The sequence below is a fragment of the Rhineura floridana genome, chromosome 1, assembly GCF_030035675.1.
Source record: "Rhineura floridana isolate rRhiFlo1 chromosome 1, rRhiFlo1.hap2, whole genome shotgun sequence".
In the NCBI taxonomy this organism is placed as follows: Eukaryota; Metazoa; Chordata; class Lepidosauria; order Squamata; family Rhineuridae; genus Rhineura; species Rhineura floridana.
The window spans coordinates 147,306,738-147,333,722 of NC_084480.1; the positions used below are offsets into that span (position 1 = coordinate 147,306,738).

Here is a 26,985-nt window from a genome sequence, read left to right on the forward strand (position 1 = left end):
GGACCAACATCAACGTGCTGGCTCCAAGTGCTGGGATTATTGTTGACTCACATGCTAGGGCCTTTCCCTCGCTGCGACAATGATATTCTTATGGCTCACAGCAAAGTCAAATTACACACACAGTCTCAGGGCACATGGTGAGCTCCAGCTGAGCCAAGCTTCTTAGCAACAACTCTCCCCATGGAAACAACTTAAGAACACGGTAAATATATCAAAAGAAGATTGTCTTCTTATGATGTGGTTGTGCCCTAAAGGAGGGAGTGCTAACTAGCAGGCCATGGATGACATCTTGCCACCCGCCACCATTTTCTGCAGCCCCTTCCACATAGGGCTTGCAAGCACTGCTTCTCACCTGTCAGGCAACACACTGAGTGGTAACTGAGAGGCAAGTTCTTATTTCTGCTCACAGGAGCACCTGTCAAGTGAGAAGCAGCATGTCACATGCTACTTTTGAAGTGGTCAGTACCACTCCATAAGCCATGTCAGCTGCTGTGTGTGTGGAATGGGGTTGGATTCTCCCTTCATAAATTGCTATGGATTGGAATGATGTCATCAGCAGGAGACTTCCAGGCCATTAAGGGAATATGGTCTCACCCAAGCAAAGAGGTTAACCATTTCTGCTCTACAGAGGAGTTCTGGAGTGCGATAAAACTTGATACAAAGGTATTGTCAGATCGAAGGACTTGTCTCCAGAACTATGTGAAGAACTACGTAGCAGCAAGTTCTCATGACTACTTATTTAGTATTACTTTAATTTATATCTTATTTTTCTACTCCAGTTGGCTAGCGATCATAGTAAAAATGCTACAAAAATATATAACAATACGTAACAATACTTTGTTGCTGTTCTATGCCTTCAAGTCGATTACAACTTATGGTGACCCTATGAATCAGTGACCTCCAAGAGTATCTGTCGTGAACCACCCTGTTCAGATCTTGTAAGTTCAGGTGTATGGCTTCCTTTATGGAATCAATTCATCTCTTGTTCGGCCTTCCTCTTTTTCTACTCCCTTCTGTTTTTCCCAGCATTGTCTTTTCTAGTGAATCCTGTCTTCTCATGATGTGTCCAAAGTATAATAACCTCAGTTTCATCATTTTAGCTTCTAGTGACAGTTCTGGTTTACTTTGTTCTAACACCCAATTATTTGTCTTTTTTGCAGTCAGTGGTATGTGCAAAGCTCTCCTCCAACACCACATTTCAAATGAGTTGATTTTTCTCTTACCCGCTTTTTTCACTGTCCAACTTTCACATCCATACACAGAGATTGGGAATACCATGGTCTGAATGATCCTGACTTTAGTGTTCAGTGATACATATTTGCATTTGAGGATCTTTTCTAGTTCTCTCATAGCTGCCCTCGCCAGTCCTAGCCTTCTTTTGATTTCTTGACTATTGTCTCCATTTGGGTTAATGACTGTGCCAAGGTATTGATAATCCTTGACAAGGTCAATGTTCTCATTGTCAACTTTAAAGTTACATAAATTTTCTGTTGTCATTACTTTAGTCTTCTTGACTGACATTCAGCTGTAGTCCTGCTTTTGTGCTTTCCTCTTTAACTTTTATCAGCATTTGTTTCAAATCATTACTGGTTTCTGCTAGTAGTATGGTATCGTCTGCATATCTTAAATTATTTATATTTCTCCCTCCAATTTTCACACCTCCTTCATCTTGATCCAATCCTGCTTTCCATATAATATGTTCTGTGTATAAACAAATAGGGTGATAAAATACACCGCTGTCTCACACTCTTTCCGATTGGGAATCAATCGGTTTCTCCATATTCTTGTCCATAGTATAGGTTGCGCATCAGGACAATCAGATGCTGTGGCACCCCCATTTCTTTTAAAGTGTTCCATAGTTTTTCATGATCTACACAGTCAAAGGCTTTGCTATAATCTATAAGCACAGGGTGATTTTCTGCTGAAATTCCTTGGTTCGTTCCATTATCCAACATATGTTTGCGATATGATCTCTGTTGCCTCTGCCCTTTCCAAATCCAGCTTGGACATCTGGCATTTCTCACTCCATATATGGCAAGAGCCTTTGTTGTAGAATCTTGAGCATTACTTTACTTCCATGGGATATTAAGGCAATAGTTCGATAATTACTGCATTCCCTGGGATCCCCTTTCTTTGCAATTGGGATGTATATTGAATGCTTCCAGTCTGTGGGCCATTGTTTGGTTTTCCATATTTCTTGACAAATTTTTGTCAAAATCTGGACAGATTCAGTCTCAGTAGCTTATAGCAACACTATTGGTATGCCATCTGTTCCTTGTGATTTGTTTCTTCCAAGTATTTTAAGAGCAGCTAATTTTCTGTGGTATGTATCTTAGCAAATTTAATTTAAAAAAAGAGAGGGCTAGGTTGATTGCTTGCATCCACAGATTTACTACAAAGACATGGAATAATATGTAATGCCAAATTCAGAATAACGAGAAGCGGAGCTTTAATGTAAAATTAGCAAGTTTCTTGCCCTCATTGTTCATTAAAAAAAAAACACCTTAGAAACTTGAGTCCAGTGTTTGGTGAAATCCCAAGAGGTAAGTGAGGAGGAATGAGCAAAGCTTCCACTGGTAAATGTGGATGTGGCCTAAAAGTCTATATAAATCCTTCCCAACTTTACAACCTGTAACATCTCACCAAATCAATTCAACTCTAGTACTGTACCTCGAAGCTCACGAATTCTCTGCAGAGCAGTTTCCAGTTCTGGGGGACTCTTTTTCACATGTGAGGTCAGTATGGACAAACAGTATCTAAAGATGCCAGGGAGAAAAGACAGGTGTTAAAAACCTCTGGACTTTGGTGCTTTTTTATTTCTCCCATATTTTGCTTGATGTGGAATTGCAACTGAAATTTCACACTAAGCAGAATTCAAAAATGAATTTGAGAGTTTTGTCTCAGGGAAAATAGCTAATAATTTTTTGACAATTTTGATAGGATGAGCAGAATTTCTTAGGGACAGGGAAAACATTCCTACAGATCTAGCTCCAGGGGAAATTGGAAACTCCAGGCTCCAAGCAAAGAGTTCTTTGGGAAGAAAGACTGATTATTAATCTAATCTGAGAACTGTAACTCTGTGAGGGGAATAGGGGTCTCCTAACAACTCTTAGCACCCGTAGCAAACTACAGTTCCCAGGATTCTTTGGGGGAAGTCATTACTATTTAAAGCAGTCATGATACTGCTTTAAACGTATAGTGCAGATGGGGCCTCTGTCACTGGAATGAAAAGAGCAAATGGAGGGGGCCAGGATTGCTTTCCAATCTTTCCTCTGCTTATTGATACCCTGAGGAGTCACAGCCTGCAGGCCCTGAGAAAGGAGACTCACCACTGCTTCAGCCAGAAGCTGCATTCCCTTCTCTCCCCAAACACTGAACCCCAAGCTCTGAGGATTTCTGGTGGACGTGGGGGAAAAATGTGTCCTCCTTCCTCACAACTCTGGCAGACTGGTAACCCCAGCCGTTAAGAGTCAAGCCTTTTCCTTTCTGCATAGATCCTGCATCCCTGTTTGCATTGGTTCTGGTTCTTGGTCACATTGACCACAATGTGATGGAATATTGGGTATCATGGCTTTTATAAAAAGAGATGAATAATGGCATGCTAAGTACTTGGGAGCACTGATGTTCTCCATGGCTGCTCTCATAGCATCACAGATGAGGTCAACCTTCTTTCTATCAGAGTTGCGCAGCTCACGGACACTGGCCGGATCTAGAGGTGGATACATAGTCTTTGTGAAGTCTTCTTCTCTAGGAAGGAGCACATAACGTAACAAGAGAGTTGAGTCTAGTTACATCTCTAATACAATTATGTATACAGGGTAAACATAATAATTATACTTAAAGAGTTGGTAGGGGGTGTTTGTATGTTACAATTCATCAAAAGCACAATGTTCCAGAAGTTGAGGTTGGAATTATATTGTTCACAAACCCTCCGCATAGCAAGAAAAATCACAATACATTTTGCACAAATAACAAATGTCGAATAATAATGCAAAAAGAAGAAGAAATCACAACAAACTGAATCTGCATAATTTACACAGATTGCAAATGCACCTTTTCTTAATGCAGAATTTGGATTTTTAAAAAATTGCATGGTACACCCAGTCCTATCAGTACTTTTCTGATCATACATATTTAAAGGAGTGTGACTTCCCTCTCAACCAGTCCTCATAAAATTATGAAAACATAGCAAATTTCATCCAAAATATCCAATTCCTTCTCCTGGTTACCTGAGCCCCTGTAGACAGCCTGAATGATTTTGTTCCTTTTCACTTTAATATATATTGTATTTACGCTGCTATCTTGAAAGATCGCTCATTTCCTTTCAGCAATCTAAAGATTGTAGCACAAGAACTTGCTCAATGCCTAACTCTGTGTTACACACTTATGCAGACCTCACCAACCTGATGCCCTCCAGAACAGTTTTTTCTGACTAACACTCCCATGTAGTTAAAAACATCTGGAAAGCAGCAGGTTGGCAAAGTTTATGCTAAATAATGCATGCAACAGAGCCCTGCCTTTGGAAAAGTGGAGCAGCTTCAGCAGGGGGGAATTCAGAGCACTGTTTTTTCTGCTCCAGAGGAGAAATGACTTTGGAGGACCGGGTTTGAAATGGAAAAAATGATAAGATGGAGAAAGGGTTAAGCACTCCTCTCCTCTGCTTCTCTAAAAGCCATTTTGCATTTTTAAAACCAGCATCCAGATTTAACTCAGTCTTTAACTCAAAGGATATTAACTAGGCACTACTCACTTCAACTCGGTGAGGAACAAATTGATATAATTCACTGAATCAATTTGTTTTATAAATGTTTCCACGTTTTCCAGGAAAACCTGAAATGAAACCAAGAAGTATTAGCTTCAACCTATTAAATTCATGCTCCTATTTTATTATGCAAAATAAATCAAATGCAAATTTTATGCTAAAATGGGCTTTCACAGACCTACTATAAACACCGTACAGATGGCTTACAATGGATAAACCTGTGGAATTCTCACACAACCCAGATAGGTATCAGAAATAGTATTAGGAGGAGATGTTATCTAAATTTCAGTATGACCTGATGCAGAAGTCATATTTCCTGATCGCCTAACTTAGGTCAAGAGATAGGAAACACCCCATCATCTAATAAAAAATAAAGTCTGCTACTTGCTTCAGGACAATTGTTTTTACGTTTATGCAGATTGAAATTGATAGATGAATCAGTTAAAACTTATACAATTGATTGATTAGATTTCTTTAGCTGGATGACAGCCCTAATGACTATCAACCTCCTGCAAGCATTTGTGATGTTCAGGTTGCACCCAGGCAAGTGCCGCAATCACCACACCCTGATAATGAGAGAATATATTTTTTGTTTATAGGCATCCATTCACAATCTTCACTCCCCAGCCCCCAATCAGATGCAGCCTGAGTCAAATGACAATGGCTTTACTCAAACTTACCTTTGGATTGTGGTCATAAATGAGGTTGAGATTGATTCGGAGCTTCCTCATACATTCAAATGCTTCTTTAAACTGGAGGCTGGTAGAATAGGCAGAATGGAACTAAGTCAGTTCTAATACAGTCATAGAAAGAGAAAAGCACTTGTAAACAATATGCTTCCAACACCCTTCAGGCAGGGAAGCCAATCAGCGTGACTCACCCATCCAGCCACTTGCGGACTTGGGCCAAAACAAGGGCACGATGGTGAACTGTTTCCAAGTTTCCTCTTGGCATCTACGGAAAGATCCTAATATAAATTTGCCACCTTTGATGCTAACGCCATGATCATGTACTGCCGATAGCAGCAGGAGGCAAAGACTGTCCCTTTTGCAGCCACTTGAGACAGCATTCAGACCTGGTCACACTTCAGGGAAAGCTTGGTTAAACAAAAAAGATTGTAGCAAGTGTCTAAACAGAGGGAGTTTGCCTAACATACATAGAGGACTTTAGACTGCAGGTGGGGGACATAACCAGGAGCACAGTCATCCAGGGTCGTGTGTGTGTGTGTCACAGACCCGTTACTTTTTGGAGACCAGGGTCCCAGCCAGGTCACTATGTATGAGCCAATAATCATGAAAGGGGAGCATGTTAGCCACAGAAGAGTTCTTGTCTTTTTATGCTGACTGGAGTCAATTAGAGTGAAAAGAGGTGAGTCAGCCACTGAGAAGACTCTTCTTAGTGGCTAACACAGCATCCCTTTTTGTGCTGATTGGCTCTTAGCGATGTTTGTTGTAGTGGAGTGTGGACTCATGGAGGGACCCTGCATTTCTGAATTTGCCCCTGCTGGACATAGCATGCTTGTATGCTGCCCCATGCATATTCTTATTTCTAAACAAGAATACTGGCACATGAGGGAGAATGGTGCAGCCCTCCTCAGCATGCTAGTTCTGTATGTGGGGAATCATTCAGACATGATCTACCCAATCTAATTTCTGAATGGAACACTCAAGCAACAGTTGTGTGACATAAGTATTCTGTTTATGTAGCCCAGTTATTTTTTTCCCCATGCAACAAATAAAACCATATTGGAGCAAGGTGCTTTGGGCATAAATGGAGAGTGCTCACCTGCAATATTAGCTTTGTCTCCTGTGGCACAATTGTGACTATCCGGGATCCTCTTTCCACCTTGCGCAGCGTCTCGCTATTGGGGACAGAAGAGTTGCCCAAACCTGACTGCAAAACTGAAAATGCCACAGTTAATAGTACAAAAACTCAGTGCAAAAGACAGAACTGCTTGTTTATTTTTTTATGAAGGAGGAAAAGGTGCCTAATAAAAGGACACTGGATTTACACCCCAAAGCCTGACATGCTGAGCTGTATCCAACAAAGTTGTGCTGTTACCACTAGAACTTCCACCTGCACAATGGGACTTCCTCTCCCTCTCCTCATGCCTTCCCCCACCCACCCCCAAAAATCTGTTCTGGGGATCTTAGAACAGTCTGGTTTATAAAGTCTGCAGCAAGCTATGTTCATCCTCTTTATGCTGCTGTAGGATGGGAAAATGAGATAACAAAAAGACGGTGCATCAGCAGCCATTTTGAAGAATCAAAAGCAACAGCCATCCATAGATGGATATCTGTGCTTAGGAGAGGTTTAGGAAGATGTGAAAGAAGAAGATGTCTGAGAAACAACTGACCAGAACATCCTCCATTGGTAGGCATGTTACCTTTCAGGGATGTGTTCCTCAGAGACAGGCACTGGCAGGTATGAGCATGTGTGGTCAACAACAGGAACTCATCATGGACGGCAAAGGATGTGACATTTGAAGCAACCTGTGGAAGGCAGAGAAGAATCCCTGCTGTAGATCATTGCAGGGAACGTTATGTGACTTTTATAGAGGAAGGGCCTAGCTCAGTAGCAGAGCATCTACTTTGCATGCAGAAGGTCCCAGGTTCAACCCCCAACATCTCTAGGTAGGGCTGCCTGAAACCTTGGAGAGCCGCTGCCAGTTAGTGTGTACACAATACTGAGCTATATGGACCAATAACAGTCTGACTCAGTATAAGGCAGCTTCCTGTGTTTCTATGTTCGAGAGGCAACAGGTGAGAGAGAGCTGGAGGAAGAGCTGGTACCTCAATGTCATTAATAAAAAAACGGCATCTGTCACTCAGGCCAAAGATGGTTTCCTAAGAAGAGAAAAAGAAGAAGAAGAAGAAAAGGCAAGGCACAGGGTTAGAAAGCAAACAAGCCACAGACTGGTGATCTATGAATTCTGTGCTAGGAATCAAAATTGGGCACCAAGTTAATCCAAAGCCTAATTAAAAAAACCTGGGTAAAATCTATGACTTGTACAAATCATCTGAATATAACGTATTTGTATAAAAATCAACATATTTTTCAGAATTTATTCTGCTTCTGCTAGATATGGGCATGGGAAGACCTATGCAGGGAACCGAAACTTCACGGCCCACAACCCCTGACAATTTTATTTTATTTAAAATATGTATATACCACCCTTCATTATCAAACTTTAGGGCCATTTGCAAGATTTACTAAAACAACAAAAACTCAAATATTAAATAAATAAAACACCCATAGTAAACAAAATATTAAAACATTTATTTTATAACTATAGTTGTATACCGCTATTTCATTTAAAAACATCGAAGTGGTTTATATCAAGTTGAAAAAAGTCCAGTAAACTGCCCGTCATTCGATTGCTCAGTGCTGGAAAAACCTAGATGGACTATCACTGGACCAATGGTATAGAAAATTATGGGAATGGACTGGATGAGGGCCAATAAACTGAGTCTGAATCCTAGCAAGACAGAGGCGCTGTGGGTTGGTGGTTCCTGAGTTCGGATAATTGGTCAGTTGCCTGCTTTGGATGTGGTTGTACTCCCTCTGAAAGAGCAGGTCCGTAGTCTGGGGGGGGGGGGGGGCTCCTGAATCCATCTTTGACCCTAGAGGCCCAGGTGACCTCTGTGGCTAGGAGTGCCTTTTACCAGCTTTGGCTGATAAGACAGCTGCGGCCATTCCTGGAGCAGGATAGCCTGACCACTGTTGTCCATGCACTGGTAACCTCTAGGCTGGATTACTGTAATGTGCTCTATGTGGGGCTGCCCTTGAGGTTGGTCTGGAAGCTGCAGCTAGTGCAAAATGCAGCGGCGACACTGCTCACTGGGGCAGGGTATCGCCAACATGTCACCCTGCTGCTGAAAGAATTGCACTGGCTGCCCATTTGCTACCGGGCCAAGTTCAAGGTTCTAGTTTTGGTGTACAAAGCCCTATACAGCTCGGGTCCAGGATACCTGAAAGACCATCTTACCCCTTATGTACCCAGCTGATCACTGTGCTCTGTAGGTGAGGGCCTCCTGCAGATACCATCTTATCAGGAGGTTCGTTCTGTACAGACCTTTAGTGTGGCGGCACCTACCCTGTGGAATTCCCTCCCCTTAAATATTAGGCAGGCATCATCTCTGCTGTCTTTTCGGCGCCTTTTGAAGACTTTCCTCTTCCAACAAGCCTTTTAAGTTGAGACCTATCCTAGTCTGCGTTTGTGTTAGAATTGCTTTTAATATGTCTTTTAATATCTTTAATCTTTTTTTTTAAAGATGTTTTTAAAGTTTTTTTAATGTTTTTAACATTGTTTTGTTTTAATTGTATTTTAAGGTCTTTTTATGATGTTGTAAAGTGTTTTTAATGTTTCTGTTTGCTGCCCTGGGCTCCTGCTGGACGGAAGGGTGGGGTATAAATAAAATAAGTAAATAAATAAATAAAATAAGTCGTAATCGACTTGAAGGCATATAACAACAACAAAACCTCCAATGAGTTCAATGCACAAACAGGCTCAGCCTCAAATAATATTGAACTTTTGACTTAAAAGCTCATAACATGGACATGAAAGTGAACAGGGAAGAACCACCAGCAAAGGATTCAAACAAGAAATATTCAGGTGGAGGACACAACTAGTGATGTGGTCTAAAATGTCATGCTTATTGTTTACTTACTTCACCACCAATTACAGTCATTGCAGTCTGCATACAGGGTGAAGGAAACCGGACAGCTGAACCACTGCTGTTCAGCCACGGGGTGACAACTGGTGTTTCAGCTCCTGAAGCGGGAGGGAGAAGACAGATCAGGTCTATGTGATAAAGGCCACATTCACATGATACATTTATTCCACTATTATTCCACTTTAAACAGTCATGGCTTCCCCCAAAGAATCCTGTGAACTGTGGTTGGTAAAGGGTCCTGAGAGTTGTTAGTAGATCCTCTATTCTCCTCATAGAGCTACAACTACCAGAATGGTTTAACAGTCAGTCCCTCTTCCCACAGAACTCTGGGGATTGTAGCTCTGTGAGGGGAGCAGGGGTCACATAACAGCTCTCAGCACCCTTTACATTCAGTCATATCTTGGAATGGTGCTGGACAAGCTAAGCTATCTCTCACAGCGCTAGATTAGGGGATGTCCCAGAGGCACGTACATGATAATTCAAAATTTACAGGTATACTATGGGAAACACCAGGGCTATAGTGGTGTTTCCCAGGGGAATCATAACATGTGGAGCTGCCTAAAGAGCAAGAGAAAACAGCAGGTCCCATAGACAAGCTGGTCCCAGGAACAGCCCATTCTACTTGGCATTAACTAGCCCAGGCTCTGGAAACTTCTAGTGATGTTACATAGCAGCCCCAATCTGGTACGCTCCAGATGTTTTGGGGCTACAACTCCCGTCATCCCTGGCCACTGGCCATGCTGGCTGAGGCTGACAGGAGCTGTAATCCAATACATCTGGAGGGCACCCAGGTGGGGAAGGCCATTATATAAAATACACACCTGCACACAACTGTATGCAACAGAATACATGCACAACACGTTACACACTGTACCATTTGGCAAATGAAAGCATGAAATGTGCTAGATAAGGCAATAAGTCAGCTCATGGATTTTTACGGCATGTGAGCATATGAAGTTGCCTCACACTGAGTCAGAACACTGGGCCATCTAAGCCAAGTATTGCTTACTCTGGCTGGCAGCAGCTGCCCTCAAAAGTCTCAAGTGGGGGTCTTTCCCAGCCTTTTTACCAGAGATCCTTTTCACTAGAGATGGAGCCTGGGCCATTCTTAAGTTCAAAGTGTGCACTCTGTGCAAAGCTACAGCCCCTTCCCATGTCTGTACTCCTCCGCCTACCCAACTGGATATGTGAATACCAGTGATCATACGTACCCCAGAGGTACTTCATTATTTGGCCATCAGAAAGTTGCACAGCCACTACATTGGTCTTTGGGTTGCAACAGAGGCTGATTACAACTCCATCCACAGTCACAGGTGAACTACAATAAGGTGTACAAAAGGGAGAAAGTTGATTGTGCAGTGCTTAACTTGAGCTCAGTCATTTTTGCAGCAATAACTGTAGAAGGTGGGGTGCAGAGCATAGGTACTGGAACCCCAAGTTAGAATCTGGACCGTTCTTTAAAATGATCCCTAAAAAAGGAATAATCTGACTAGCAAAGTCTCCGTAACTCTTACTGACAATATTGGTCTCTAATATTATTAACCATTGTAACATAGACTGTTAAAATGCATCAGATCCATGTATGGTATAGGAGACAAGAGTAATGGATTTGGATTAGGAGGACCCAAGTTCAGATTGCCAGTTCAGCCTTAAACCCTATAGGATGGCCTTGGGCAAGTTACCATTTTTCTGCCTAGTGGTTTATTTTACAGAGGAAAAATGGGATATCCCTTAATGGGATAATTGCCCTGAGCTCCTGGGAAGAAGAGTGTGATGCAAATGTGGGAAATGAATACATGTATACAATAAAAGTACACAACAAGCATCTTAGAAAGTAAAAACATAAAGGAATGAAACAGAAGATTTAAAGAAACTCGGCAACAACTTTGCTATGAAGTTGCTGTCAGAGACTCAAAAATTACAAATGAGGCCACGGAACAGGAAGTGGTTTGTGCAGGCTACCAAGCTGTGCCTAACTTTCTGTTCAGCGAAAATGAAAGTTAGCTACCAGTTTACAGAGTCTGGCTGCAATATTGTACCTAGCTTCTCATACAGACCCCCAAAGGGTCTTACTCACACTTAATTTATGGCAGGATCGCACCCTTTGCACATCACCAAGAAATATATAGGAAGGTTATCAATAAAGGTGCCAAGCAAGATGAACAATCTCACAGTCTTTTTGTAAGTGTTCTCTCACCCACTAATCTTAACTGGCTATTCTGCTGCAATGTTGCTTTTTCTATACATCAGAAACACCTAAATGGGCTACAATGAGACAAGAAAGTATATAAATGTTGGCTTTCCACATCACCAGAGCAATCCAAAGCCTCTGCAACTGCTTAACCAGCCAGTCGTTTCCAAAAGGGCATTAAGGTAGTAGGCTGCTTTAACATTCCAAAACCACACAAAGCAATTTCTAAAATTAGCACCACAGGCATAAAATCCTGTCCAGTACCAGATATCAATGCTTCCCTTCTCTGCTGATGAGGATAGATTCAGATGGTGAATGACAGTGTGAGCCGGGAGGAGCCCCTGGCTAGCAGCCAGCAACAGACCATCCTGCAACCAGGTGAGAAGGCGAAACCACAGTGGATTTCTCCCATCTCTGTCGTCATCAAGGGCGATTCTGTTTCCAAAAGGATGAAGAAAAAAATCTTCACATAGGTACATTAACCATTCCCACCTCCACACAGTTCAAAAGGTTTCTAAAATACACCTGAGTAAACAATGGCATAGAGTACAGACAATATTATTCTCAATCTTCTTTGGAGGAATTTTCTGTTAGCATGAGGTAACCAATTCTGGCAAGTAAGAAGACTCTACAAATGCTTTTGCAAGGTACATGCTGCAGGTTACCTTAGCTTTCATAAGCTAAGGGCTGCATGTTCCATCACATGTCATCAAGAGATGACTTGACAGGAAAATTCTACCTCCTCACCTCAGTTAAGCTGCTGTTAAACTGAATTAGTTTAAACACGAATATGCAGTAACCCAGCATTAAGAAATCAAGTGAATCTTGTTTGAATCAGGTCTGTGGGCTACTTTTCACCCATTATAGTATAGTACTGGGGTGTACACCCAAGGTGGTTTAAGATCTGGTTTGGAAAGAGAAATTAATCCACAGTTCTTTTTCACATGCAAAACAAAACTACAGTTTGCTTCAGCCAGGACTGAAGTACAGAAGCCAGGATGCAAAGGGAGGAGAAGCATGTGGCCCTAATTCTCACAGGCTATGAAGCTGGGATTGCTAGGTCCAAAACGGCCCATAACGTGTATAACCAGTGAGCTGGCCAGAACAGTGGAGAGCTCAAGGTGCAATCACACGTTGCCCGAGACATCAGGGAGGGATGCATGCAACTCCTCTGCCTTCTCTACATGATGCTTATGAAACAATACAGAAAGTCAAGTGAAAAGCTACCCTGGTAACCAGAGGTGGTCCAGAAGCATTACCCAGCCTCTAGCCAACGGTTCCACCTAAAGGGATTTCTGATATTGGCTTCACAGTCCTTCAAGAACAAATATTTTGCCCCAGCCTCCTGTACCTGTATGACTTTTCCAGCTGAGGGACAGCAGTTTTACATCTATTTCCACCAACTGCACCAATTTTAACTGTAGCGTCTGTATCTTTATGGCCATCTGCAAAGAGAATGTGTGAGAGACCTACATCAGCGTCAGCCTGGGAAGTTGTATCTGCTCTGTTTAGTCACAAGATTGCTGTTTAATTAATGAAGGCATGTAAAACGTCCAGGTACCTATTCTTCTCTGGTACCCATCAAAGTAGGTCCTCCTAGTGTCTGGGTTACTTAAGAGTACTGCTGTGTGTGGGATCAACTCTTACTTCCCTAGCCCCTGACTAGCAACTACTTGCCAGAGCAGCTACAGGGAACCCTCCAAGATGTTGCTGGATTCCAGCTGCCAGCAGCCCCAGCCAGCATGGGCAATGGTCAAGGATGATGGGAGTTGGAGTCCAACATCTGGTGGGCCACGGGTTCCTCATCCCTGTGCTACAGGAAGGACTTCCAAGATATGATTTCAAGGCAGGCTTGAACTTCAGCTAAGTGCCGCCTGAGGGAAAAAAAGTGGGAGAGGAGAGCCTAGAATACATCAGCACAAGGATTTGTCCTCCTGCTTTTGCTGGTTTTTTTTACAGTTGCAATTTTTTTTTACACATTTCTAAAGAAGGCTCAAGAAGTAAAAGAGTGTTGCTTGCTATGGTTGCAATAGACTTATTCACACTCTACCTTGATGGAGTCTAATCTTCATTTGGCATCCAACTATTGCATTGGAATTTCATCTTTTCTTCCGTCTGTCTAGTACAGACTCCCCACTTCCCCTTTTTTAAAAAAGGAAGTAACATTGGGACATCAGAATGAAGTGTGCAAATTAATGAAGTTTGCTGGCTTTCTAACTTTGCCTGATTTATTCCCAATTCTGAATCTTAGTTATCTGGTAGTAGAAACTGATTGCTCTAGATAAACTGACCATAAATCAATCTTGAGACAGAGGCAAACTAACCTATGTCCATCTCCCTCTCAAAGGAAAGAACAACACTCCCATGGGTGGTATTCAGCTAAATTCTTGTACTAGTGGAATTACTTCAACTAGCACAAGAGGATTTCCCTCCCTTCTCCTCCACACGCATCCCAAGCCATCCCCAAGTCTACTTCAGAGGCCTGGGGGAACCCCAGGAACAGATTTAGGGGGTGCATGGGGGAGGGAAATGAGAATGCTCCATTGCACAAGATAAAAATCCTTTCACTGAAGGAATGTTCAACTTAGCGCTATGTTGAATGCAACTCAGAGTCTTAACCTTTAACCCTCTCCTCTCATCCCCTCTGCGTGCCTGGAATGAAAGATGTTAGACTGACAGGCACACGGGAGCCTTCTCAGCTGTGGCCCCCAAGCTTTGGAATACCCTACCCCAAGAAGCCCGCTCTATGCCCTCCCTGATGGTTTTCCGGAGACTTCTGAAAAGAGCCTTTGGGAGGGACTGAGGGTAGAGCCTGACACTGATTTTATGCCTTCTATGTTAATTTTTACCTCTGTAGCCCCTTCAGTACCGCTCCCTATATATATGTGTGTATGTGTGTATATACTGATTGACTGACTGTATTTTATGTATTTTAATTGCATTTTATGTATTTTAATTTATTTTAATGTTTTTGTTATTTTTATTCTGTACATGTTCCATTTTATTGTAAGCCGCCCTGAGTGCCCTATTGTAGGGGAGAAGGGCAGAACAGAAGTATTTTAAATAAATAACTAACCCCAACCTGTAACAAGGGACCCAATTTCAATGCTGTAACTTTTAATGTTCTCCTTTTTATTTTTCTCCTTCGCTCAAACTGTGGTGGTGCCACTTAGCTCAAGGCTTTACTCAGGTTTTGATGCTGACTTAGCAGCTGAAGACTAAATCCTTCCTAGTTCAACGTTCATACTGTATGCTAAAGACCTTTGGAAGCTTATCAGAGACTTCTCAGTGGCAAACTCAGTAATGACAAGCAGGCTTCCTTCAAAGATAGTTTACCCATCGCTACTGATCTTCATCTGCAATATGTAGCTGCTGAGAAGGAGCGGGCTTTCCCTCCTATGTGGAACTCCCTCCTCAATGAGGCTTTATGATCTTTTAGGCATCAGGCTGAGACCTTTTCTTAGGCATTTTAATGGTCTGTGCTTTAAAACAGTGTTGGGAGGATGCTACATTTTAAAACACTGGAACTGAAGTTTTTACTTATTGTATATTGTGCTAATTGTGTTCTTTGTTTCTTACCTTGAATTGTTTTGTTGTATTATTATTAAATGTATTATTGCATTCTTTTAAATTACATTGTAAATTCCCCTCGAATAAATATTATGAAGTCAGCATATGAACATCTTAAATAAATAAATTGGCTGTTCCATTCACGTGAGGCAGTACTGATACTGAACAGACTTGGCCAACCTCCTATATGAACTGACTACATGCCCTAGAAGATGCCACAAAATCCTACACAATGCGTAAAGATCCTGTGGCAGGTAAGTCAACATGGAAAAGTGTTCCTTGAAGCCAGGAAGCTGGAAAACCACTGCCTTACTTCATAGGATTGTACTCAATGAAGTAATTGTGCTCATGAAACAACTTCCACTCACACAACGAAAGTTCCCCTCCCTCTCTTCCCCCCTGTGTGCCCCACCAAATCTGCTCTGGGGGTTCTCCCAACCCTCTGGAGCAGGTGTGTGTGTGAGAGAAAGAGAGACAGATGGGGGGGGGAGTGCATCAGGAGAGGAGAGGGAGGGGAAGTCTTGTTGCACAATCAGAAGTCATTCAACAAGCGCAATTATTTCTTTGGATACCCCCCACAGTTTTTCAAATATAGCCACCAGGAATGTTTAATGCACCTACCAACCTCTTGACTTTTAAAAACAGACTTTACTATTTTGCATTATATGGAAAAACAAAAACAAGGAGTGCAATCCAAAAAGCTGAGGTTCACCCCCAATAGCTTCAAAACGGGTCAACTTTCAAAATTATGGCCGTACCTGTGGCCATAAAGAAAATGCAGGTTGAAAGTCACCATCCTAGCTGCTGTTTAGAATGCACAGATTACCCACCTGATCTGTAAATGGAAATCCTATTATTCGTATCCAGGACAGCAAGATCCCCGCTTCTAGAGGGCTCCATAAGGAAGGCAACTTGATTGACAAAACAGGGGAGATGGAGCTGATATGTACAAAGAGGCGGGGGGACCACAGCATGCCGGAAGGCTGTCAACAGTACCTTGTCTTTTAAACAGGAAGAGGAGAGGGAAAAATCACTTAAACAGGCATCATCAAGGCAGAGACTTTGACAGGCAGAGGTTGATATACAGAGACAGAGTAATTTGAATGTCTTACTCTTACTTAGGCAATATGCAGAATTTTTGATGTTTAAAAATCAAGCAACAAGATTCAGCAGATGAGAAGCTGCAGCATGTTGGATATCAGTCTGAGGAGCAATACTTGGGGAGATCTGAAGCAAATTCTCTTCTCTTCTCTCTGGTACGATCTGATATAACACTGTGACCAAGGCCGGCCTCAAACATACAACCATCACAAACAGATTTTTTTCTTATGGAAAGCTAATACTTTCCAGTGGCCAGTTGTTAAGTGTACAGTAATCACTTGAGCTAAGAGTCTGAGCAGGCAGGTCCCAGCTTCAAACCTCTAACCTGGTGGCCTTAGGTAAGCCATTATATTCCTGCAGACTCAGCCCCATCAGCTGATAATCATACCAAAGTAACTTGAGGGATAGCTCAATAATAACCTTATCAGGCTGTTGTAAAGATTATTGGAAGACACAGAAAATTCTATATAAATACTAAGAAGTATCATTATCATACATAGACAAGGAAGAGAAATAACTATTTACGTTCTTTACAACTGTATTATCAGTTTAGACAAGGTTTCTTTAGAGTATTCCTAGGTTCCTTCATACCAACATTTCACTCATGTTAATAAGCCCTTAAACAGGGCCATGTTGTGTATTCTGCACAACTAAATTTTGTGGCTTGTTTAAATCATGTAAAATTAAGCATATGCCTATGTTATTTGCTTATTTATTCCTCTTCTGCTTGTTATGGGGAGGAGCCTTGCATAGCTGCACCCCAACTACCGGATGCCTGACTGTACCCCTCTGACTTCAGAAGCGTCACTACATATTGTCTATACAGCTATATGGACTAGAACCTTGCTTTAAAACAAAAACAAAAACCAGCCAGTGCCAAGATTGCCATGACGCCAACTACCAGGGTGAACACCAAATTCTAGAGGGTTGGATTTTGGGGTGGTTTTTTTGCACACTTCCATGGAATCAGAATGTAAGAACTGCCTAACTGGATCAAATCAAAAGTCTACTTTGTGCAGCGTCCTTTTTCTTCCTACAGCAGCCAGCCAGATGCTTCTGGGAATCCCTGTGTACTTGCAGCCTTACCCTGAAATCACGTTCATTTTATTATTCAAAATGTTATGGGAGAGGATGGAAAGGTGAGGGTAAGAGAATAAGTTCAGATTAAGAGTTTACTTCTATGGCTTTCTCTGCATTCATAGTCCACCTTCCAAAAAAAATTCCTGCTCTGTGGAAACATACCTCCATCAATGACTGCCACGCTAGCCAAGTCGCTTGCCCCCTCGCCAGTGCTGCGATCAGTATTCCACTTCCAGTCACAGCAGAGGTAGAGCCACTGTTGACAGAGCATGTGGAGTCGATAAGGCCTCTCTTGGTCCCATGCCAGGGACACAAGTGGCTGCCCGCCCTCTGAGCTATCGAAAGGCAGGCTTTGCTTCAGATACCAGTGATAGTTTCCTGCTGTCCACAACTGAACTGCACACAGACACACAACGATTACAGAATGCAGGACAGGGAACTCCAAATTGTACATCAGACCCACAACCAGAAACAGTACGGACCCCAACTCTGAATCTCTCTAGCCTCTGAGATATTAGAAGTTCTTCTCAGCCCAGTTGTGTGGCACTCAGTCCAGATTGAAAACAAGAACTTCCCAAGTGCTGGTAGCTACCACCATGTTATTTTGTCACAGGCATCTCTTTCTCCACATCTCTTTTGCCTGGAGTTTGGTAAATGGGAGGCTAGGCAGAACCCCTAAGGGGTGTATGTCAGGATTGGCCCAGGTGCCTCTGGTTGCTGACCCCTCCCCTATGTGGTTCTGAGCAGATGCCAAGTCTCTCTAATTCTCCCTTTGCCCCATTTTCCCTCCTCTGAGAATTCAAAATGCATCTCCTCAATTGCACCCATCACACTAATTGGTGCATGCAAGTACATGCACTTGATACAACACATCCTCCACCTGACTGGGGGCAGACAAATGCCTGCGGGCAGTCATGCACCAAGATGGTTGGTGGAGGGCACATCTAGGCAGTTTTGCTATACGAAGAGTCAGATAATAATTCTATGCTCTTACCATATGTCTTTGGTTGAGAGTTATCCTCAGTTTTCAGTTCTTCCAACCATACCGCCAATATCACAGAGTCTGAATTCCAGAGCAGCTCATTTACCTAAAGCAACAAGTATCATATTAAGCCAGAGCCATTTTCAACAGAATGTATTTTTCTTCTGTCGATAACATCTCTACAATCTACACTGGCTTCCAGTTATTTTCCGGGCTCAATTCAAGGTGTTGGTATTAACCTATAAATCCCTGTACGGTTTCGGCCCAGTATACCTGATGGAGTGCCTCCAACGTCATAAATTGTGCCGCCCTACAAGATCTGCCACTCAGGGCCTCCTCTCAGTCCCGTCAACTAAAGTGATTGGGTTGGTGAGGACTCGGGAGAGGGCCTTCTCTGTGGTGGCCCCCACGATTTGGAACTCCCTCCCAATAGATCTTCGACATGCCCCTTCCTTATATATATTTCGCCGAGGCCTGAAGACTTGGCTTTTCCATCAGGCCTTTATGAACTTGAGACTTCTAAGGTGAACTCGCTTCAGAATTGTATTACTGACAACTCTACTAAATATTGTAATTTTGCATTGTGCTGTACTGGTTATATTGTTTTTCTTGTATCATATTTTACCATGTATTTTATCGTGCTTTATTGTACGCCGCCTAGAGTGGCCATTGGCCAGATAGGCGGCCTATAAATTAAAGTTTATTATTATTATTATTATCTCCTTCACATTTAAAAATAATGTTTCCAAAATAATTCTAATTCCCTCTAACGAGGGGCAAACAGCATCAGAAAAAGAATCTTTGGATTCAGCTAACTGAGAAAGAGAGCCATCCTACCTTGACTTGGCCTTTCTGGAAGGGAAGTGTGAATTCACCATGAAGGAGTCCATTTTTTTCAAAAAACACAACATCATGCTTGTTGGCTTTCTCTTGGGTGGATGCAATCAGACTTCCAGAGGGCCTCAATAAAGAAAATAAAGACAAAAATTTAAGAAAATAAGGTTTCAGACAACAATTGCTAAAACATGCATTTTATAAAGAAGAAGCAGTGAAATGCCTGCCATAAGGTGGAAGGTGAGGGGTGGGGAAGGAAAAACCCATATATCGCATGGGATTCTTAAGAGTCTTACGTTCTTCCATGTGTCCTAGGGAGCAGTCCCATAGAACAAAATGCCAGTCACTGAGAACTGCCATTTTCCCTTCCAGCACAGCTCCATCCACAAGATTCCACAGGCATCTTTCCAGGTGGAAGGGGCAAAGCAAACACTCTAAACAAACATAACCAGCATCAGAGAACAGGTCTATCATTTCTGGTAGATCTGGTGCCTAACAACAACGAGGTCTGGGCACTAGGTCTATTGAACTGGGTAGCCTTGGCCTCTGAGAAACTTATAGATGAGCCCCATCCCTTCATTAGTGCTCAATGGGTAAACATGCTGCCTGTCTATGGACAGTAAACCAGAGCTTGGAAAAGTTACTTTTTTGAACTACAACTCCCATCATCCCAATCCAGTGTCCATGCTGGCTGGGGCTGATGGGAGCTGTAGTTCAAAAAAGTAACTTTTCCAAGCTCTGCAGTAAACCACGTATAAATTTGTTGTTGAGTAAGTGGTATATAAATTTTGTTAAATAAAATATTAAAAAGGCCTGAGATCCAAAGGAAGTCTTTCCACCTGCTGCTGTAACACTGACTTCTTTCCCTGGTTCCTTTCATCTTCTCCAGCCTTTAATTAACTTTAATTAACTTCTGTGACAATCAACTTCACAGCTCCCTGCTTCACCAAAAAAGACTAATATAATAGCATAACAACATTGGGCTACTCTGTTTTTTGTTTGCTTGAAATAAGAACCCAAATTAGAAAGATCGCGATCTCCTATCTTTGCTGCTACCTTTCATTTTTGGGTAAACATACTATGTCTCCCATGCTCTTTAATATCTATATGAAATCACTGGGAGAGGGCATCTGGAGATTTGGAGTTCAATGTCAATATGCTGATGGCACACAAGTCTATCTCTCCCTACCACCTGATTGCAGGAAGGGAGTGCTCATCCTAAACCAGTGCCTGGAGTCTGTGAAGGGCTGGATGTGGGCTAACGAACTGAAATTTAATCTAGACAAGACGGAAGTGTTGCTGGTCAAGGGGAGAACTGCCAGGGATAGGGCTGCAACCTGTTCTGGATTGGGTTGCACTCCCCTTGAAGGAGAAGATCCACAGTTTGGGAGTACTCCTGGGTCCTGCCCTGCTGCTTGAACATCAGGTGGCTGCGGTAGCCAGGAGTGCTTCTGGCCAACTCAAACTCATCTACCAGCTGCACCCATACCTGGAGGCAGTTGACTTAGCCACAGTGACACATGCATTGGTGACATCGAGGCTTGATTACTGTAACACACACTATGTGGGGCTGCCTTTGATAATGGTCCGGAAATTGCATTTGGTTGAAAATGCAGCGGCCAGAATGTTAACTGGATTGCGGTGCAGGGAGCATATCACCCCTGTGCTTTATTGACTCCACTGGCTTCCAATTTGTTTCCGGGCCCAATTCAAAGTACTGGTTCCGACCTTTAAAGCGATAAACAGCCTTGGACCAATGTACCTGAGGGACCGCTTATGCTCATATGTACCTGCCCGGGATTTAAGATCATCTGCCTCTGGTCTCCTCTGTGTGCCTGGAATGAAAGATGTTAGACTGACAGGCACGCGGGAGAGAGCCTTTTCAGCTGTGGCCCCCAAGCTTTGGAATACCCTATCCCAAGAAGCCCACTTTGCTCCCTCCCTGATGGCTTTCCAGAGACTTCTGAAAACCATCTTGTTCCAGAGAGCCTTTGGGAGGGACTGAAGGTAGAGCCTGAACTGATTTTAGCCTTCTATTTTAATTTTACCTCTTTAGTCCCTTCAGTACCACTCCCCTATATGTGTGTGTGTGTGTGTGTGTGTGTATATATATATAATTTTATGTATTTTAATTGTATTTTATGTATTTTAATTTATTTTAATGTTTTTGTGATCTTTATTGTGTACAATTTTATTATGTATGTGGTCGATTTTATTGTAAGCCGCCCTGAATGCCCTATTATAGGGTACAAGGGCGGAATAGAAATATTTTAAATAAATAATAAATAAATAAATAAATAAGCATACTACTGCTTAATCGTAGCGATATTAAAATACTGAATATCCAGATTGTTTTCTGTGGGGCAGCAATACTTTCTCTACCAGGGAAAAAGAAGGAGGGGGGGAGGCTTTAAAATGTACTCCAAAAAAGTCCCTTCTCATGACAATGCCCTTTTCTTTGTCTAATATTTTTCTAGATCTCTGGCTAGATCTTTTCCCTAAATGTCAATAATTGCTATGATTTCATTCACTGGCTACAACACTAAAAGGTGAGACCAGGCTGGTTTCTCACAAAACAAACACCTGCACATTTTGCATCCTATCTCAGGTTCCACAATGGCTAGCTTATTCTTTTTGGTTATTTTTATTTTTTAAAAAGAAATTCAGCAATCACATGGGTGTGGAACTGCCCCTCCCCCTTGTGGCTGCCCATGCATGATAGAATGTGACAAATCCAGAAGTGGCACCTATGTGTCATATAAATCAAACAGAAAGCAAGATACAGTACTTCCACCACTATCCTGCAACACACTGTACAAAGCCATCCTCTACTTAATTTTGAGTGCTTGCTAAGGGCTGAACGAAGGGATGGGTTGGAGCTAATTGGGTTTCACAGGGAAGTCACTGCCTTTAAAATCCTAGGCTGGTGCCGTTATAATGGGTACACGTGAACAGAACGCAAATCAATTGCACACCACAAACAGCAGCTCTTCCTTACTCACTTCCAGGCCAGTGCTTGTTCTAGTCCTGGGACAGGCTCACTTGTAGACTGCAAAACAAACTCTCTGCTCCACACTCTGACTTTCCGAGCACCTGCATTTTTAGAAAGGATCAGGCACACATACACACACACAAACACACACACAAAGACTCATTAGAACAGTTTTCTAGGCTTCAGGAACCATCGACAATGTTTCACCCATAAAGTCTTCCAAAGAGAATTCCCTTTTCTCTTTTCTACGAAACTGGTGAAATGCCTATTATTATGGCTGAATGTGTACATGTGCATGTGTGTGTACAAATGTGCAAGGGCTCCCTAGGTTGTGTTTGCATGCGCAGACTGGAAGAAGGTGCGAGATATAAATCTAATAAATAAAAACTAAAATATACAGTTATGTGCTCTGCACCCATGTGGCCCCTGTTGGTGGAGGTTTATACAAAGTGCAGAATGTAAATCTAATAAACAATAAATAAAATATACATGCATGTGCTCTTTGCACATGCTTATTAGTGGAGGTTTATAGATCCAGAGTCCTCACTGCAATATAGTTTCCAAGTGCAACACTGCAGCCATTCACATATGGGAGAAAGGAAAAGGGTGCACTCAGGGATCCCACGGATGATCTCAGCATCTGGGGCGGAAATAGATTTTGTGATTTCTTAACTGAGTATCAGACTGTGGCCAGTTTACTTTGTCCCAAGAGTTCAAGAAGAGCCAGAGCTGCAACAGCACATCTACATCTGTCTCCATGGGGCTTCATCTCTTGGTGAGGCACCAGAGTGAGGACAGAACCACGTCAAATACTGTATCATGGTGATGATGACTGAGTATTCTTACTTTTTAAAATCCTGATTTTTATCCCTTGCTCAGCCCAAAGTTTTTAGCACTATATTGTTTTTAACGCAAACCAACCTGTCTCTGGACAAATAGTGCTCACTGCAAAATACTGTCCATCTCCTCTCCAGGTGATTCGAGGTCTATGGTCATCCCATGACAAAGCAGGCAGCACTTCCTGGGAAAATAAAACAATGTGCACTTCCTGTTCACCCAGAAGCAATAGAGGGATGGGCGGGTAGCTGCTCTTCAACTACACATGCCCTGTCTTGCTAGCCCCCTCTCCCCTTGGATGCCAGATTAATTTTTGGATAGATGAGGCTGGAAAATAAAGGGGGACCTATCACTGGCTAGATTCATATGCCATGGTAAATAAGCAATAGTGAGTGTGAGCAACAAAGCACAATCTCTGGCTTAGCAAACTGGGGGTCGTAGTTTGTTTCACTCTAAACAATCCATGATCTGAAGCCAAGATTTGTTCTTTGCTAAACAATCATGACTTGGATAAGCAAAACAAACCATGATCTCTGGTTTAGATGTAATGCTAATTTAGGGATTGACTTGTTGCTCCTGCCCATGCTAGGAGAGCAATGAAGCAGACTCTAGAAGACCGTGAGATAAATTAGTCTAAGAGTTTGTGTATGCGACTTCCGGGAAGGGTGATTTCACCTGTGCTGCCTCTGAGACAAGCTCTTGTCTCAGAAGAAGCTTTTTCAGCTTTAATCAGTCAGAATGTTTTTTTTTTGACTGGTTAAGATTTTCTCCAGGTCAGGGAGAAACGTGAGATTAACCACAAAGCCTGTTTTTGTTGGAAGGACTGGATTTCATTAATTTATGAGAGAAAGTTCAGCCAGCGAATGCCGGACGGACTTCCATCAAAGCTCTTGCTGATTAAGCGACACGTTTATCTTTTCTTCAAAGAAAAACGAACTAACAGGCAAGCATCCTTCTTTCCATTTTTTTTTTACTTGGTTTAAATTGTTGCACCAAAAAGAGATTTGTCAATGAATCAGCTATAAAGAACTGCTGGGTGAGTTAAAAATTTTCTCTTTCACTCATGAAACTAAGGAGGAAAGAAATCGAAAAAAGCTTATCTTTGTTTTTATTGCAAAAAGCGGGCCTGGAAGTGCATTCTAAAGATATTAACGGAAGAGGGATTTTTATTTCGAGGAGGGGGAAAAAATAAATAATTTTGATTTATGAACTTTGGAGTATTATGTCTGGAACTATTTTTTTTTTTGGTCTATTTCATTTTGACGAATCTGCTTACTCACGACGCCACTAACTGTTTGAAGCTGGGAACTAAACTTGTTTTGTTTTCCTGAATATATAAGAGATAAGGCAGGCTGTATTGATGTCTGCAAGCCTGAAACATTAACCCAATTGTGGCTGAAATAATTTTTTGTTTTTGTGGTTTTAAGAATGACAACCAGTAAAGTGACTGAGACCATGGAAGAAATTATGTTTCAGAAAATAATGAGTGAGATTGAGATAATGAAACAAACCCTGAGACAGGGCAGACAGGAGATGAAAACTGAACTTAGCAAAATGATGCAGGAGTTTAAAAAAATAGGGGATTCTGTGAAAGAGGATTTTGATGGGATTAGAGATGAGAAAAGAAAAATTAAAGGGAAGATACAAGCCATGGAGACTGGAACAAATGAGGAATTGGATAAAGATCTGGAGTTTACGGATGTTAGAAATAAAGTTTACTGTTTGGAATTCAACGTTGTCTCTGAAGAAACTAATGAAGATATTAGTGATAAAGTTATCAACGTCTTGGATAATTTTCTTGACTGGAATGATGTGATGGAGCTTGACATAGAAAAAATCTATGGAATTAATTACAAATATGTGACAATGGAAAAACTCTTAAGCGATGAGCCAGTGCATTTTGTAAAAAAGAAGAGCAGAGAAGTGACTTTACAACAATATTTCAGCAACATATTCAGAATTGATGGCAAGGACATATTTGTGAAGGGGGAAATTCCCATCAGACTCTTGTTATATGACTATGGCTATGACAGCAAGATCATCATGAGATACTGATAATGGATGAATGGATACTGAAACCACTGGATTTAACAGGACTATTGAAGATGGAATTAATATTGATAATGGAAGAATGGTTATGGAAATTATTGGACCTAATAGATTTGACGAGATGGATTAATCGATATGTTTATTTGGATTATGGCTATGACAACAAGATTATTATGGGATACTGATAATGGAAGAATGGCTACTGAAATTACTGGACTTAACAGGATTATTGAAGATGGAAGATGGAATTAATATAGATAATGGAGGAATGGCTATTGAAATTATTGGACCTAACAGATTTGAATCAGATGGATTAAGCGACATGTTTATTTGGAGAAAAATTGAAAGATATATCTCTCAAGGAATTGAAATCTCTTTTGGACTTTTTGTGGAAAGAATAAAGTAATGTTTATGAGATTTGATGATTAATTAAGATAACTACTGGAGGAAAGTGATTTTGTAATATAATTTTAGAGACAGGATTGTTATATATTGTAGACCTATGGTTGATCTGCGACAAATCGGAAGTCAACATTTTATTTTTTTTGTATAATTGTTTTTGTTTTGTGTTGTTTTTTGTTTTTGAAAGTTTGAATAAAAATTAATAATAAAAAAAAAGAGTTTGTGTATGCATGACTTCCCACGTTAAGCAGGAAGACCTGAATGGAACTTCTAACTATGTCCAACTCAACATACTTAGAAGCCTCCCCAAGATAAGGAATTCTGCATTATCACGGTTCCCAGTTGTGTGGAAGCTTCCAAGTCTGTTCAGTTGGACACGGTTAGAAATTTCCTTCAGACCTTCCCGTTCAGTGTAGGAAGGCTAGGGATGCAGCTAGTGTGTCAAGCATGTGTCCCCTGGTTTCCAGACGCTTTACACCCTCGCGTTTTCAGGCTCAATGCCTGAATAGGCCTAGTGACCTTCATGGCTAAGTGGGGATTTAAACCCAAATCTCCTCAGCCCAAATGCAACACTCTAATTGGTACAGCACACTAGCTCTCTGATCCTATTTATTGCATGTATTTTAATATGAGTAATTTATTCAGTAAGAGTGTTCATTGCTTATATCAAGTGTGGGGAACCCTTGGCCCTGTAGGTGTTTCTGATCAATACTTCCATCAGGCCCAGCAGGCTTGGCCAAGGACAGGGATGATGGGAGTTGTAGTTCAGCAACATCTGACATTTGGCTTACATCTATTGCCTTGCCTCTGTATCCTTTTTATCCTTTTGTGTGTATATATAACCAATATATTTATAATGAATACAGTACCACTGGCTTGATGCGAGCTGCCTGCTTGCCTTCTGATCCGTGGAACTGTGTTTCCTTTTTACCCCAACCAACAGTAATAAACTTCCCTAGAAGTAAACCAGACAGCAGAATTTGCAGTGTGGCATTTTAACAATCTGACAAAAACTTATTGCCCCCACCCTGCAAACTTTTACAATAGTTCATTCTAGTTCTTTACAAGTCATCATATCACCATGCCAGCCACTTGAGGTCCATTTCATTGTCCAGGACCAGCAACAAGACTTTGTGGTTTTCATGCAGATTTGAAGTTTTGATTCAGATATCAATGTGATTTTATATATATATATATATATATATATGCTACACTTTCACTGGGCTCCTCCTAATGGTTTACCATCTAAGTCAGGCTTCATTCAGTTCTACCCATGCATTTCATCCACTTTTGCAAAAGTGCAGGCATGTGTTTTTGAGCATGCAGTATGTGCAGCGCAACTCACCTTCTCCAAAATCATCTTGGTGGATCTGACTTTCTGTAATTGGTTCGAAGTCTCTTGTCATCAGAATGAGAGTCTGCTGACCTATCCCAGTGTAAAGACACAACAGGCTTTAAAATTAAGACTTTCTTGCTCTGCTGAGATGAACGAATTGAGCATACTCATCA

General features: G+C 41.7%; 1 protein-coding gene across 3 annotated transcripts in view; it reads right to left on the reverse strand.

Annotated features, from left to right (window-relative positions):
* Positions 1 to 26,985, reverse strand: part of ELP1 (elongator acetyltransferase complex subunit 1) — a 51,792-nt gene that overhangs the window by 15,668 nt on the left and 9,139 nt on the right. For all 3 annotated transcript variants that reach the window (XM_061636176.1, XM_061636166.1, XM_061636184.1), the window contains exons 5-24: positions 26,822 to 26,902; positions 26,346 to 26,431; positions 23,110 to 23,209; positions 22,199 to 22,289; positions 19,200 to 19,323; positions 18,375 to 18,468; positions 17,543 to 17,776; positions 16,030 to 16,200; positions 12,981 to 13,074; positions 11,894 to 12,064; positions 10,650 to 10,756; positions 9,433 to 9,536; positions 7,555 to 7,608; positions 7,149 to 7,254; positions 6,548 to 6,663; positions 5,643 to 5,716; positions 5,443 to 5,521; positions 4,751 to 4,830; positions 3,610 to 3,747; positions 2,671 to 2,756 (exon numbers count right to left, since the gene is read on the reverse strand). In XM_061636176.1, the coding sequence (XP_061492160.1) occupies positions 2,671 to 2,756; positions 3,610 to 3,747; positions 4,751 to 4,830; positions 5,443 to 5,521; positions 5,643 to 5,716; positions 6,548 to 6,663; positions 7,149 to 7,254; positions 7,555 to 7,608; positions 9,433 to 9,536; positions 10,650 to 10,756; positions 11,894 to 12,064; positions 12,981 to 13,074; positions 16,030 to 16,200; positions 17,543 to 17,776; positions 18,375 to 18,468; positions 19,200 to 19,323; positions 22,199 to 22,289; positions 23,110 to 23,209; positions 26,346 to 26,431; positions 26,822 to 26,902 (2,190 nt within the window). The remainder of the gene's footprint in view (positions 1 to 2,670; positions 2,757 to 3,609; positions 3,748 to 4,750; positions 4,831 to 5,442; positions 5,522 to 5,642; positions 5,717 to 6,547; positions 6,664 to 7,148; positions 7,255 to 7,554; positions 7,609 to 9,432; positions 9,537 to 10,649; positions 10,757 to 11,893; positions 12,065 to 12,980; positions 13,075 to 16,029; positions 16,201 to 17,542; positions 17,777 to 18,374; positions 18,469 to 19,199; positions 19,324 to 22,198; positions 22,290 to 23,109; positions 23,210 to 26,345; positions 26,432 to 26,821; positions 26,903 to 26,985) is intronic.